General features: G+C 34.8%; 1 protein-coding gene across 14 annotated transcripts in view; it reads left to right on the forward strand.

Moving 5' to 3' along the window:
- The window catches only part of DIAPH3 (diaphanous related formin 3), a 206003-nt gene that overhangs the window by 42896 nt on the left and 146980 nt on the right, over positions 1-16127 (forward strand). For all 14 annotated transcript variants that reach the window (XM_064408643.1, XM_064408636.1, XM_064408637.1 and 11 more), the window contains 8 exons: positions 1303-1413; positions 1848-1966; positions 3305-3421; positions 4628-4746; positions 4866-4930; positions 5535-5639; positions 7883-8218; positions 9207-9321. In XM_064408643.1, the coding sequence (XP_064264713.1) occupies positions 1303-1413; positions 1848-1966; positions 3305-3421; positions 4628-4746; positions 4866-4930; positions 5535-5639; positions 7883-8218; positions 9207-9321 (1087 nt within the window). The remainder of the gene's footprint in view (positions 1-1302; positions 1414-1847; positions 1967-3304; positions 3422-4627; positions 4747-4865; positions 4931-5534; positions 5640-7882; positions 8219-9206; positions 9322-16127) is intronic.

Genomic DNA, 16127 nt, shown 5'->3' on the forward strand with positions numbered 1-16127 from the left:
GTTTACATTTGTTACATCTCTGTTCTCATAACTAAGCTCTTCTCTTCTAGAGTGTTAGCTAGTAAGTTCATCTACATAGACTAACACTGCAGTCAAACAGGCCTAAATTATGCTAATTGTCATTCACCTCCATAACAGCTCAGCTGAAATAATATATTCTTTGCAGTAGGATAAAAGGTGTGATAATGGTTGTGGTCTGTGTTGTTATGTAATCTTAGCATGTTCCCTCTGGAAACCTAATGGGTGCTGTTGTTTCTCACAGTCTGTGTCAAAGTAGCTTGTACATCTTTGTACATAGTTGTTCTTGTAAATATGTAAATTCAGTACTTGGTATTATGCATACTTTGAAGATGACTGATATAGCATCTTTCCAGTATTACCTTTTGTCTATGGCATAATGCAGCATAATTTTTTAGACTATAAATTGCTTTACAGCAAAGTATTAGAACCAGATTGCTTTAATTGTTGACATAGTACGTAAGGTCCAAATAGAATTCTAATGGTGTGGTGCTTTTAAAAATCCCTTAAAATACTGGAATTATTGAATAACATATTTTTTGTAAATTGTAGCAAAACATGCAAACATTAAAGAGGGTAGAAAAAGGAAATAATATCTCTTTTCATCTGTATTAGAGATGAAGAGTAAGTTGCCATTGTTCTAAAGGCTTGTGAATCCGGACACTGAATTTTTGCTGCTCCTGGCTATGGGTTTTCAAGCTGAGTCTCTTGATTTTTCAGAACAGGGTCTGCTCAGTAGTTGGCCTTATCCTTTCTTTTGAGCTGAAGGAGTAATTTCCATGAAGTATTCTATAGTACTCAGTATGTTTAAAGAATGACTGTTTCAAAAACAAGTGGAAAAAAAACCTCATTCTGTTCTTCAGGCTGAGTTTAATTTACTCAGCATTTAAAAAAAAAAGATATGTTGCACTGTACACAGACTGTATTCTGTCACTAACTTCTTATGTATATGTACAGCTAAATGTATATTTGCAATATTTTTATATGTCCATTATTATGCTTTATCTGCTAAAGTTAATTGGTAAAGGAACTTGATATTTGTATAAAATTAAAAAATTCAATGGAGTGATCAAATATTTAATTTTTATGGAAATTTGTGAACTGGAGTTTGATATTTATAGCTCGTGTGGCTGATCAGGAATTTAAGTAGCTTAGTTATAAGATTACAGTAGTTTCATAATTAGAAATTATGTAATGCCTAATTATTAGTTTGTTGTGTCTTTTTGATTGTGATGCATATTGAAATCTTAGAAATAAGATAGTTTATTATTTACTCTATTACAGGTAGCTTGCATGCAGCTCATCAATGCTCTCGTTACATCTCCTGATGACTTGGATTTTAGGCTTCACATCAGAAATGAATTTATGCGCAGTGGATTGAAAGAGATATTGCCAGTAAGCATTTCGTTTTCCCTCTTTGCATTCCTATTTAAATTTTTTAATTATTTAAGCCTGAGAGTGGGAATGGAGAACAAGTTCTAATAACTTATTCTCAAAGGCATTTTATTAAGTTTGGGAAAGAGCAGTCAGGTACGAGAATCAGCCTTAAAATAAAAATGAAAAGGTGAAATGTGCTCTCTGAGCTTTATACTGATTTTATTCGGATTCCTCAGAATTTTATGACTTTGCTTAAGAACATGTGACACACTGTTGTGCAAAAATTTTAAGCCAGTCTGAAGTTATATTTACCTTTTGAATATTTAACTCATGTGCTATTGGAATTTTAAACTTTTAACTAATATAAACTTATGGAATTTATTAAAAAGATACATTTATTTACATATGGAAATGCTATTTTTACAAGTCTTTATACTGTTTCTTCATTGCAGCAACTACAGTGTATAAAGAATGAAGCACTAGATATTCAGCTGAAAGTGTTCAATGAGCATAAGGAAGAAGACATGATTGAATTTTCTCATCGTTTAGAAGATATTAGATCTGAACTAGAATATCCTTTTGAGGGCTGATATGATCTTTGCTTGTGTCAGAAATAGTGTGGCCAGCAGGAGCAAGACACTAATCATTCCCTTGAATTCTGTGCTCATTCTGGGCCCCTCACCCACAAGAAGAACATAGAGGGGCTGGAGCGTGTTCAGAAAAGGATCTGGAGCACAAGTCCTGTGAGGAGCAGCTGAGAGCTGGGGTTGTTCTGGAGAAAGATGCTCAGGGGGGCCTTGTAGCTCTAAATGACTACCTGGAAGGAGGTTATAATGAGGTATGGGTCAGTCACTTCTCCCAGGTAACAAGTGACTGAATGAAAGGAAAGGGCCTCAAGGTGTGCTGTATGAGGTTTAAATTGGATAATAGGAAAAATTTCTCAGAGAAAGGGTTGTCAAGCACTGGAATAGGCTGCCCAGGGAAGTGAGGGAGTCCCCATCCCTGGAGATACTTCAGAAGATTTCTAGATGTCTTGGTTTGAAAAGACAGGAGCCTGTGAAGGAAGGCAAAAGCCTCCTGTGAAATGGAGAAGGTAAACCCCCTCCCTCCGAATTATCACAACTTCAGAATTAAAAGGGCTCTCAGGCAAAGATATGGGAACGGGAATAACAGTTCTTTACTAGGAAGAAAAAAACTAAATAACAATGTAATTTAGTACAAGCAAAACAACCACTGGCAGAGTGAGAAAAAACCTGACACCCTGAGAAGTCAGGGTGTTGATAGCAGTCCAGCCAAAAGGTGGCTGCTCCTCCTGGAGCGGCGATCTGCAGAAGGGTGTAGATCCCTTCCGAAAATGCGGCGAAGGAGCGGCTGGGCCTTGGTTCCTGATTCCTCTCGGAAATCCAGCGAAGAAGGCTGTCTGTGGTCTCAGAAATGCTTGTTTTATGGTGTCAGGGATGCTTGGCTCCTCCCTCTGGGTGGAGCATCTCTCAATGGGATGATGTAACTAATCTTACCAGCCACAGTGAGTAATTCAATAGCCCATTAGCAGGAGATTATCTTCCTGGCAGTGTCATTGTTCTTGAAAGAGATAAGAAAAACTGCCCAACCCCCAACAGATGGCAAAATAGAATACATGCCTACTTTACAAGCCAGGACACTAGATGAGACATGTAGTGGCATGGCTGAATTGTGGACTTGGCAGTGCTTAGCTAATAGTTGGATTTGATCATCTTCTTAGGGGTCTATTCCAACATAAATGATTCAATGATATCAGCAGGACAAACATGAATAAAATAAAGCATATAATAAATATTTTTCTGCTATAATTTCTGTTTAAAGAAGCTGTCAGTAAACATTTGACTGAAATTTTTTGATTCTTTGTTATTATTCTCCTTAACACTTTCACTGAAGTAAATGATGTTTACAACATGGTGTGGAATACAGTTAAGGACACTAGTGCTGAAGGATATTTTCTTTCTATTCTCCAACATCTTTTGCTGATAAGAAATGATTATTTTATCCGGTATGTTTAATGCTGTGTTAAATGTTAATTATGGGGTTTTTTTAAAAATTATTCAGTCATTAATAGAACATTTCTTCCATAAATCCAATGATAGGTTTTAGTCTTTCTGTTTGAATTGTAATTTGTGAGCTCATGTTTAAAAGAATCAACTTGGAATCAATAATGCCATGTAAATGTTTTTGTCTCTTCTGCTTATAATTCTGTGTATAATTATACTTTATAAACATACAAAACTATTTTTGTTAAGATCTGGGCCTTATTGATTGTGAGTATAAGTGATCGGGAGAGATATCTTAATCAGTTATAAATCATGGTAGTAGCATTATAATTTTGTGGTATATTTGAGTCAAAGGACAAAACCAGGTATGCAAAGACATGCACTTTATACAGAAATCTGAACGTATGCCTAATTTAGAGTAACTTTTGGGTTGGAATTGAGTATTTTCAGTATACATTATAGGTTAGTATAGACATGTTTGTGTCTCCTGGAAAATTCATCAGATAAATTAGGGGGAAACAGTTAATAAAACTTCAGTGTTTCAAGCTGACAAATACTTTCCTTCCAAAACTCTTGTGTTGTCTTTGAGGAAACACTGGAGGAACGAAGTATGAACAGGGGGCCATCTGTTTTCTGCACAACATTCTACATAACCTTGCATTCAGGCAATGTCTAGCACAGATGTACGTTTAAAGTTAAGGGTGCTTGCCTGCTATGGGTACATCTGTGCTAGACATCTTCCACCTGAAAAGGTTTGAATTCACAGCTTGCATGTTCTGGGCAAGTGACCCAGCTGTCATACCCCCTGGCATTTTAGAACAAGGTGTTTTTCATTCCTTGTACTGAAGCAGGGCTGCAATGCACTTGTACTTACAAAAGTCACAAAACTAGTGGAATCAAGCTGAAGGAAGAGCGTTTTCTTTAATGAGAGGAAGCAGGAGGTGATCTTTCCTCCCTATATATCCATAGGGAGGGAGAGGTAGATTTTATAATAAAAGAATTATTTGTCTTTAGGGCCACTGTTTTTTCAGGCTTTTTGTAAACTCCTTTTGTGTAATAAACTGCCAATTGTAATTTTCCTTTGAAACTTTTACCTTTCTATAGAAGCCCATCAGCCCAAAGCTTTTGACTTTACTTTGTTCATAGACAAGATTTTAAGTTTAGATTGATTAATAAATATCTGTAAAATAGCTTATCTCTATCTTTAGTCCACAGTATTTCAAATTAATTGAAGAGTGTGTGTCACAGATAGTGTTACATCGAAGTGGAACAGACCCAGATTTCACGTATCGTAAGAGATTAGATATAAATTTCAGCCACTTACTAGGTAAGTACCATGTTTGGAAATGATTACTGCATCATTCTTCCTTATATGAAACTGAAGAGATAATTAAGAATCTTGTGTTCTCTGTGTATATGTAAGTGTGCTTGTTGATTTTTTTCCAGATGTTTGTGTAGATAAAGCAAGATTAGAAGAATGTGAAGAGAGGGCTTCTGAACTTTCCAGAAAAGTAAGTAATTCTTCATCACATCATCATGTGATCAAAAGAGGGACATGGGATTACTTAATAGATTAATGAATGGCATAACTGAACCATGGCATAGTTCTTAACTTCAACTTATTATTAGTTCCGTGTTGAAGTGGGCATTTGGATGTTCCTTGTAGATTAAGAAGCCAAGTGGAGTAAAGTAGTAAACCTTAATTGAGAATCTTTCTACTATTTAAGTTTTCATGTATAACTCTTCCAAAAACCAACTGAATACTTCATTTCAGCAGTTATCAGTTTCCCTAATAAAATAAACAATGGGAGAATAAAAACAGACTCCTTCCTATCTACAGACTGTATTAGTGTACATCCATGACTTTTAAGCTACTCTGTGTAATACTAACTTAATATACCTGAAGTCTTTATGCCATTTTGTATAGTAAAGACCTGTACTGGTGATTCAGATGGTCCTTCCACTCAGTAGACACATGGAAGTTGGAATAGCAGACATGTGTGCTTGGTATTGTTATCATGTGGTTTTTAACAAGCACAAAAGGAAAAGTTGGAATTTAAAGAAACTGCAGAATTGACTGGTACCAACAATTTTCTTTTTTTTCTCTTTTCTTAGTTTGAAAAAGATTTTGTAGTTCATCAGGAGACCCAGGCCCTGCTGCAAAAAAAAGAGGAAAGAATCAATGAACTTGAAACAGAATTACAAGCTTTTAAATCACAGGTAAAAGAGAGTATAAATGAATATATGAAATAATGTTTTTGAAAGAGACTTCCTTTTGCATCTTCTTCAGATTCTGATAGTGCAATTGGGAGTTTTATTAAAGAATCTTTATCAATTATTATTGAATGTTAGTTTCTTTTATTTCTGTTTTATATAAATAGTTGTAATGTGACATTAATTAGCTGTGAGGTCCCAGATGATCCTTTTATGCCTAGGCTCAGTTAATTAAACTAGTTTCTTAGGTTTCATTTGGGTTTTGCTTTCAGAGTCATAGATTTCCAAAGCAATTAACCACATAGGGTACTAAGTCTTATGCTTTTAGATTAGCATTCATCATTGTGATCTTTATCCCTGCACTGGAAATTGCTTATTATGCAGTTTGCTACACTGAGGCCTTACCATGGATATCCAGCAGTGAAAGAAATAACCTGTGGCTGGATAAGAACATTTCCTGATAATTTTTCAATTTTCAAACATAAATAGATATTTGAAAATGTGATGGAGAGGAATCGTGCAGACTTTTTGAGAGTAATACTTAAGTTACTTGTAACTACTTCAACTCTTACATTTATGTAAGGAGACTGTGTGACCAAGTGATTTTTCCTGTGTCTTATTTCTGGGAATAAGAAGAACAGTCCAAAAATGGCTAAAGAAGAAAGCATCAGAAAGACGTGCTTTATATAGGTTTATTTTAATACTTCTGAGGATTAAAAAATATATATTTATTGGCTTTTTTAATTTTCTTAGTGAGGAAAATTAATTTTGCTCTGCTTTGGTCTATTTAGAAATGTCATTCTAATTCATGTTTCTGGTCAAAATTAATTGTTAATGTCAAAGTCAAACATTTAACAAAAGCAAAAAATTGTTGCATTCTAAAAACCCAAATATAATAACAGTGGCACATCATTTATTAAGAAAATACTTTTCTGTGTGTCATTTCTTGAAGTCATACTTAAATACTTTTTGTAAGTGAAATTGGTTTCCTCCCTTTTTTACTTTTTCTGTTATTCACCGCATGAAATATAACTTTTTTACATGCAGACAGAGAGCATAACATATGATTCTGCTCACTCATTTTCATACCATGAATTATCCCACTTTTGTTAATGGGATACATGAAAAGTTTTGTAAATGTCAGGTAATTGATTACTGCAACTTAGTACTTTTAAACTTTGGCTTCCATATGGCATCAGTTGCTACTTAGCATGTTGACTTCTACCTCTGATACTATTTTTCCCCTGGTCTCGTTCCTTTACTCTCTTCTTGCAGCTGGTATGTGTTTCTTTCATTTCTGGAGTCCAACTGTTCAGTGTCTATTTGTTAATGTAAACAATGCTTATGCTCAGAAATTCAAAACATTATCATGCTGTTGTGCATGCATTTATTTGTATTTATTGATATTCAGCTATTTCCTTTTAGAAATTTAAAATCTTTTGCCAATTGTATTTCTTTTAATTTTCTAAAATAATCAGTAACTCATAGTTAGTTGAAGAGGTAATTAGTGCTACTAACAGGAGATAAATATTTCTTATTTATTCTTCTGTTGTTTTTGTCAGATACTTTCTCATTTATGTTTGTAGGCCTATGATAGAAGTTTTTCAAATAGTAGTAGTAATTTTATTAGACTTGCTGAAGTCCTAATCCTATTTTGATACATTATAGATGTCATTTCTATATTGAATAAGAAGCTAGTGTGTAAGGAAGGTTAATTTTTGGAAGGATATATTTTCATTATTGCTTCATGTTTTGAATTCTGTAGAATGAGAATGCTCCTACATTGGAAGATACCTGTTTTTCAATAGAATTATATATCTCTTCAGATTTTGCTGTTATGTACTGTACTTGGAATGTTTCCCTGTCATCTGTAGGATGAGAACAACAGAGACTAGGATGCTATTTTTTTTTAATTTGAGCTAAACCATGGTAGTCTAGATAAGATCTCAGGAGATCTATCATACCCTTTTTAGCTCATGGTCAGTGAAATACAAAAAGTGGGAAACACCATTTCAGTTTGTCATTTTTGGTGTGCACCCCCCAGGTCTGAATGTCCACTTCAAATATTGAGACTTCCAATCATGAAATCAAAAGCACATTAGGCTCGTTATCATTCTTATTTGACTGTTCTATACAAGACAATGGCATTGACTTTCAACTGGCTTTCTGTATTTAATCTATAGACTATGATTGTTTCAGCATTTTGTTGATAAAACTATGAAACTGAATAAGACTATTTTCCTTAACAGTATGGCTCTGTGCCACCTGGTTTTCTGTCATCAACTCATGGAGATGCATCTGTTGTTCCACTGGAAGGTGCAGGACCACATCAATTTTCACCCCCTCCTCCTCCACCACTGCCTTCTAATGGAGGAATTCCACCACCACCGCCTCCCCCTCCTCCTCCACCACTTCTGAATAGCTTGGGAGCTCCTCTGGGTTTTGGTGGTGCTCCTCCACCACCACCTCTGCCAGGCCTGCCTGGAATACAGTGGTCCCCGCCTTCATGTGCTTTGCCATTTGGAATGAAGCCTAAAAAAGAATTCAAACCTGAGGTTACCATGAAAAGACTCAACTGGTCTAAGGTAGTGTTGATTAATGACAAATACTTGATGTAAAATTTGACATTGAACTTGGGGAAAACAGATTGTCAGAAGTAAGGCTAGATAAGCAATTTATATATTAGTTAAAATTATGTAAGATATGAATACTTTCTGTCTTTAGCTTTTCATTGTTTTTTGAAAACTGTGTTTAATTAACCCATGAATCATCTGGGCAAGTATCTGTTGACTTTATGAGATGCCTGGAAAAGTCAGTTCTGGTCTAGAATAAAACAACTGTGGCTTCTTATGCTTCCTGAGTCCTATTATGCTTCGTTTTTCAGCAGACACCTTATGTTGGATCAGTCACTGAAATATACTGATATACAGTTTCCAGACAAGTGTCTCAAATCTATCTAGCCTGGACTGGAAAGAAGGAGTGCAGGTCTCTCCATTTGTCTGTAGAACTTCAATGTACCTACATAAATGTACTTACATAAATTTAATGGCTGACAAAATACAGACTGAGTTTGGGGTTTGGTTGGTTTTGGTTTTGTTTTTTTCTCCTTCTCCATTGTGACACGATTAAATATATCAGCCTACTGAGTTTGGAAACTATAATTATTTAGACCAAAAATAAGTCAGTAAAGAGATTTTCAGAATTAATGAAGTAATCCAAGCTACATTCTGAAAAGTAAGGTACTTAGTATTAATTAAACCAACTGTGTTCAGAGATGATTTGAAGTTTGCCCAAGTTTTAAATCTAGACCAAGGCTAATTTGCTCCTTTTAGATCTTGGATAACAAAGTGTGTTGTCTGCATTGTTAAAATAATTTTTTCCAAACCCACTTATTTTAAATGTTATTATTTTTAATGAGAAATATATTAATAACTCTAAAGATGAGTTGTATACTAAAAGTTCACGTGTTTTACAGAGCTCGTAAATATTTAATGTGCTTTAGACTTTACAGAGCACAGTTTCTGCATAGTATCAAAATAATTAATAAAATTTTGTTTTGTCTCTTGCTTGTAGATCAGGCCTCAGGAGATGACAGAATCCTGTTTTTGGGTTAAGGCAGAAGAAGACAAGTATGAGAATGCTGACATGCTTTGCAAATTGGAACTTACATTTTGTTGTCAAAAAAGGGGTAAGGAGCTGATGGATTTGATTTTCAGCTTTTGGAGATACCTTTAACATTCTTGGGGACTTAAATTAATATATGAAAAACCCTCAGAATATGATATTTATGTTCTTGTTCCTAAATTGGATGTATGAAGAAAAATATCTGAAATCTTGGACTGCTTAAAGCAGTAATATTGAACTATTTTATATAAGCATGACAAAAATCGTGTGACCTGTAGGAAAACATCCCATAAAATAAAATCCCAAAAATTCATCTGGATAATACAGGTTTTATTTATCATGTTTAAAAAAATATGTATAAAATTTTATCAGAATACCTTCATCAATTACTGAAATCTAATCTGTAGCCAAGTAGGTGATGTGTTTACCCTCAGAACTGATATGATAGTTGATGTGTGTTGGATCCATGACAGATGATAGTCTTTCAGTGATTAATTTTTTACTTCCTGATAAACTGATAGATAGATCTCCTTTGATATTTGCTTAGCTTCTTTAGCTTTTAAGGCATTGTGAAGCAACAAAATATTTGAAAGTATTCCTGGCTTTAAAACTTTTCTCCTTTCTGTGGCAGTAAGTCACAGTAGTAGTAGTAGTAGTAGTTTAGGTTATTCTGTCCCATATATAAAATGCCTGTTACTTCCTTACCCTTTTTTTTTCCTCCCTCCTTTTTTGATATCAGAAATGTAGTACTTTAGAGCAGCCAAAGGGTTGTAATTTTTCTGCAAATTGAACCAGGGGTTATTGTATTTTTACTTTGTTTTCAAAATTGTATTTTGATATTTTTTCTAATAGAATGACATGACATTCTCAAATATCTCCTTTTTGGGGGATATGGTTTGGTGTGTATTATCCAGTTTTTTTTTTACTGTAACCAAGAACTTTATTCCATTCTTGTCAAAGCATGATTTTTATGCGCTAGCAGTGTTTCAACTGATTTAAGAATTATAGCTTGTTGCTGCTAATAATATTAAGAATGTTGTACAAAGATAAAAAGGCAAGAAAACCTCACCATAGACATGTTTACTTGAATCTATTAAAATATGTCTAGAAGCTAATTATGGTGCCTTTTTAATGTTAGGAGAATTCCCAAGAATATTCCCTGAATTAATAGGTTGGAAGTTTTAAAAGCCACTGGAGGAAATAATTTCCTATGTGTAATTAAACAGTAAAATTTGGGAGACAAGATGATGTTCAGGCCAAACATTTTAATGCCTCAGAAGAGGATTGTGAGTCTCCACAGACAGCAAGAACATTAGAGTTAACAAGATTAACATCCCTCAGTATTTAATGGAATGGACTGAATACATTGTTTTTGACAAAACCCAATAGAAGACAGTTACTGGATCTACAGTTGGAAAGTCAGTGAAGTACACTTTTATATCAAATCTGTGTGTATGTGTGTGTGTGTGTAGCAATTTAAAGACTGTGGTCTCCAGAGACAAATTTATTTCTTTTTTACAGGTGAGGCTTACTGCTTAATCATTTTAGTTTTAAGTTTTGAAATCTCTCTAATCCCACGTGCGTGATATAAGTGTGCCATCATCTTAATTTTTCAAAGGAAGTGGAGACACTAAAGATTTTATTTAGAACAGCAAGTAGGTGTTTAAAGGGCAACATGGAACTAAATTTCATCTTTGTTCAAGTGAGTAGTTTACAGAACTTTACATAAAAGATTAAGTGTGTTAGTAGGCAGGACCAGATCTCAAGGTCTCTTGTTGACAGCATGAATTCCAGGACAGAGGACAGCAAAGCAACTGCTTTTGTTCTTATGACCATGGAGAGAGGGGATACTTCTTTGTAGCTAATACTTCATTTACTGATTATAACAAAACTTACTAAAGAAATTAGAGACATACGGCTTTCTTCACAGTCTTGAGGAGATTTAACATTCAGTTTTCTTCAGTCTTGAGGAGATGTAACAACAGGCTCTTTAAAGTAGAATCAGCAAGCTATTCACTACACTCAAAATGAGAACAGTCCTTAACTATTTCTAAAGCTTTGTCTAAAACCAGAAAGAAGAGAAATTGAAAATCATTCTGTAGCCAAATTATGGCATGCAAAGAATGAGCTGGTTTCCACTCTGCTGAAGGGTCTGCTTATGCACTCTTTTCATTAAAATCTTTGCATAAGAAGAGGTATCTGGTAGAGGAAGCGAGGATCAGAATGTTCAATGATGCTTTAAGTGAATTTTATTATCATTAAGTAAAATCAAATTGAGGTACTCAGATATTCAGTTGCTGCATTTTGCCAGCTAATATGCCAAAAGTATATCAGCATTGATCTAGAAAAGGAAGTCTTATGTCTATGTAAATAATCCACTGGGGAATTTTGCTAGAAAAAAGAATACAGAACTGTATAGAATACATTTGAAGATTCTGCAGATGTACAGGAGTTATAAAATATGTTGATTCTGATTGCATTGAAGCAATTGAGAAACTGAAGATGTTATGGAGCTATGAAAGAAATACTGTTGCAAGAATAAAGAAGTAAAAGAGGGCCTAGCATCAGACTGTAGGAAACCTTTGTTGAGTATATCCAGGGATATTTCGGAGATGTGAACCATGGATGAAAACCCTAGAGGTCATCTGAAAGTCTAATAAGTTTTTGTAAAGGGACCAGCCTAGTTCATCTTGCTCAGGACTTTCTCCAGTTCAGTTTGAGGTATTTCTCAAGATGGAGATGTAGGGATGGACAGCCTGTTCCCATGTTTATCATTGTGATGAATTTTTTTTTTCCCATAATATCTTTCGGGATATCTTTTGTTGAAACTTTCGCATATTTCCTCTTGGTTGTTGTGCACCTCCAAGAATTCTGATTCCCTCTTATTTCCAGCCTTCTGTCAAGTAATTCTTTTTGTCATCAGTAAGTTTTCCCTTGTTCTTTATTATCCTTCTCAAGACTGATGACTTTTTCAACTCTTCTGTCTGCGTCTTTGTTTCAGCCCTCTAATCATATTGATGATTTTCTGCTCTACTCATTGCAAAGTACCTATACTTTTTTTGAGGTGGAGAAATCCATACAAAATACTCTAGATACTTCTCCCTGAGAGTGGGGAAGTATCTCCCTAAGAAGGGGAGTAGAGGGAAATGACCACTTCTTTGACTTGCTGCTGGCAGCAGTCTTGGTACTTCACTGGAGGAAGTGTTTTCACTGTGCTGCTCGCTGATGGTGATTATGGAAAGTCCACACAGACTATGGATAATATAGGGTATTTTCTTTTGTGTGTTATAAAGCTAGTTTTGTCACTTTTCAAAAGTTGAATAATTTTGTGAAAGCAACATGTTTTACAGCAATAAAACCTTGAGATGAGCACCGAGAAGTAGCAAAGCATAGTTGCATCAGTTGTTGATGGTATTCTGGTAGCAACTTATTGAAGATAAAATTTGTGTTTTTTTAAATTGATCTACAATTTAGTCAAGGGCATAATGGCAAACCAACTCCTTTGTCATAAAAGCCAGAGCAAGAGGGTTCCATGTGTGTCTGTGTGAGTGTGTGCTTTAGGTCATTGTTCCTGTCCATCTTGTGGTGATATCCACAACTGATACAGTGAACCTCTCACCTGTGAAATGTCACTGGATTGTCATCATGGTTACCCTTGTTGTGGGTTTGTTTTGGCCATTGGTTTTGGTTGTGAGTTGGTTACCTGAGTAGAGGTGGTTTTGTGTACCTCTGACAGCTCCATGACTATTTTCTGGCTGGGGGGAAAGAAAAGTAATTGACAAGTTCTGAAAAAAAGGTGATAAATGTGAATGGATTGCATGGGTGATCTTTGGTTATCTGATACATTTTAATGGCAAAAAGAAGGATTGGTATGAAAGGTGGTTAGAAGAGACATGAAAGAGAAAGAAATGAAATATGAAGAGTTTAAGAATTACCCAGAGGGTTATCCTTATGATCTTAGACCAGTGAAGAAATTTCTGGCAACAATGGTTTTAAAGGAATCTCTTACTATGATTTTTGGAAAACATTTAGGTAAATGTGTGACTTACAGTTAATTGATATGTGAGATACTGAATAGCAGAGCTGGAGCTTACATGTGCTTTTATATTATTTAATCCTAAGAGATAAGATGAACAAACACAAGTGCTCATTATTGAATGTCAGCTGCTTTGTAATGCTCTGGTAGCCTGATGGAAGAATAATCACTGGTCTGTAAAGCTAACATGCTGCTAATTTTGCTGGAATTATTAGATGTACAGGCAGGGGAGTGACACTTTGCATAAATGATAGCATGAGCTCTAGAATCATGGAAATCTTGTGGGTTAAAAGGAACCTGTGCAAAACCTGTTGAATGGAAATTCCTTCTAATAATAATTTTTTGTATTAATAGCTCTTGGATCACAACATGTGTATGATGAGAAAATGTTAAGATTAGAGAAGCTGAATATTTTGTGATAATAAAGTGGGAGATTTAACTATATCCAAGATTTGAGTAAACTTTGTATTGTAATATAGAAAAATTGCCAGTGGCTAAAGCTATGGGGTAAAAAACAGCATGTGTCTTGATGGGGTAGTTCAGGATAGTATTGCAAGAAAAAAATTAGCATTAAATATGTAAAAGTGTCAAGATAATGAGAAAACTCATTAAATGGATCTAGATAAATATAAACAGGATGTTCTTCACATATTCATTGTGAATCTTGAATTTCTTGCACTTGGAGACAACTTCAAAAGTTCAGTAGGTTCAAGGAATGTTAGAAAGATTCAGGGATAAGTGGTCCAAAAGAAATAGGAAAGGATATATTTGTAGGAGGGAACTTTCTCTCTTGCTAAGTGAGGAGAATGGATTATAAGATGTGGTAAGGCTGGCATAATGTCTTTTCTACGAACCTCTCTTAGTGGCTTCAAACTACTGTGTTTAGACTTACAATATTGAAACAAGGTACATTTTAATATGTAAACACTGGGTTTGTGGATTACTTTGAAGAGTACTAGTGTGGACAGGATTATGAAGTCTGTGAGTAAGTGTAATTAATGTAGTGAGACTGTAGTGGTTAGGCTTATATGAGATATTTGCTCAGGATAACAAGAGAGAACCAGCTGCATATTCCTTACAGTAATCCTTTGGGTGATTGAAGTGGTTTGCCAAGGTTGTTTCCAAGACTTAGGAGGTTGTATAGAGTACACAAGAAGGCAACCTCTAACCAAAAAAGAAACCTTGTAGCATTTCAGTCCAAAATAACAAGCTGGAAATCTCATGTATGCAAAATATAAGAAAACTCGTAGTTTCATGAACTATGTGCTTTATAATTAATATTCTGTTAATAATATTAATACCAATAAGTTGATTTGGTTTGATCCAAAGACTCTTATGTTTAAAGTGATAAAGTCCAAATGAGGATTAGAAATAGCACATCAAACATACAAGACATCACTTGTAAATTCTTCATTATTTTTAGCAATATGCAAATAATTGTAACTAATGGGAGATGGCACAAAAAATTAGAAATGTTCTCTTCTTTCTTTTGTAGATATCAAAGGGAATTAATCTAGGTAACTAGAGAGAGAAAGATTGCATGATTTCTCTCTATTTTTTTTTTATCAACTAGGACAGATTTTCATCCTAATCTTATTGGAAATGGCAGTGTCTGATCCCATCACACCAGAGCTCCTGCCAGACTTGATTATTCAGAAATAAAGCACTTCTGTGGGAGTACTATCTCTGTTGGCACTTGACTTGAAAAGGTCAATATAGTTATAATTTTTTTTCTCCCCTGTATACTCTGTAAGAAAAATCAAGACCTAAAGTGCTATAGTGCCAATTAAGTCTCAAATATTTTAAATCAGAAAAGAGAGTAAATGCTACCGAGAAGATCAACTTAGCAATACAAATCAGTTTAGTGCTGTGTTTAACACGCCACAGCTTACCCTGCATAAACAAGAGAACATGCTGTCATCCATCTGAAAGATTAGGTGGAGCCCACTAACCTTGTATTTTCCTCCTCTTCCAGAGGATTTATCAGAGGTAGCTCCAAACTGTAGTTCTTCTAGAATCTTATTATTACAAACCTGTAAGACTGCCAACAACATAGTTTAGTAACTTCTGCTATAATACAGCACTGAGTAACCTGAGTTACCTTTAAATGTAACTGTACAAGTAGAAGTAAATAAAGCCTGTTATGCATTTGTTTGGCTGCCTTTCAGTATCATCCTAACTATCCTTAAAGCACAATTATTCAAAAAGATTTGTGCATATAAAATGAAATAAGGAAAAACAGTTTCTTTCTGAAGAAGGCAGGAGTAAGTTACAAGCATTTGCAAGGAATAGCAACTAACTGACGTTAAAATGTCAGTGATATCTTGCAACTTGAGTGTATCATCTTCATTTGGAGAGAGTGAATCGTATATTTAGTGTTACTTGGTAGTAACTATATTAGTTGTTTATATTCTTAGCAAGAATGATATCTGCTCTTATCCTTTTTAAATATTTGTACCAAATCATATTTGTTATGTAGCGATTGATGCATAAGAATCAGTGAGTGAATATACTTCTGTGGTGCATTGAGCTTGGCTGGCTGCCAGATGCCCACCCAACTGCTCTCTGATAAAATAGAAAAGCTTGTGTGTCAAATTCAAAGCAGGGAGGTCACTTACTGGTTACTGTCACAGCGAAGCAGACCCAATTTAGGGAAATTAATCCAACTGAATTTATTTTTTCTGATGTCCTGTCATGGATAGGAGAAACATTCAGTTGTTCAGACTGTCAAATGCATTTAAAGAAGTGGGATGTGAATAAGTCTTAAAACCTGACTTTGATATCCAGATAACTCTGTGAATGTGTGGCAAGCAAAAAATAGAAAACCTGAAAAA

The sequence above is a fragment of the Passer domesticus genome, chromosome 2 (genome assembly GCF_036417665.1).
Source record: "Passer domesticus isolate bPasDom1 chromosome 2, bPasDom1.hap1, whole genome shotgun sequence".
Taxonomy (NCBI): Eukaryota; Metazoa; Chordata; class Aves; order Passeriformes; family Passeridae; genus Passer; species Passer domesticus.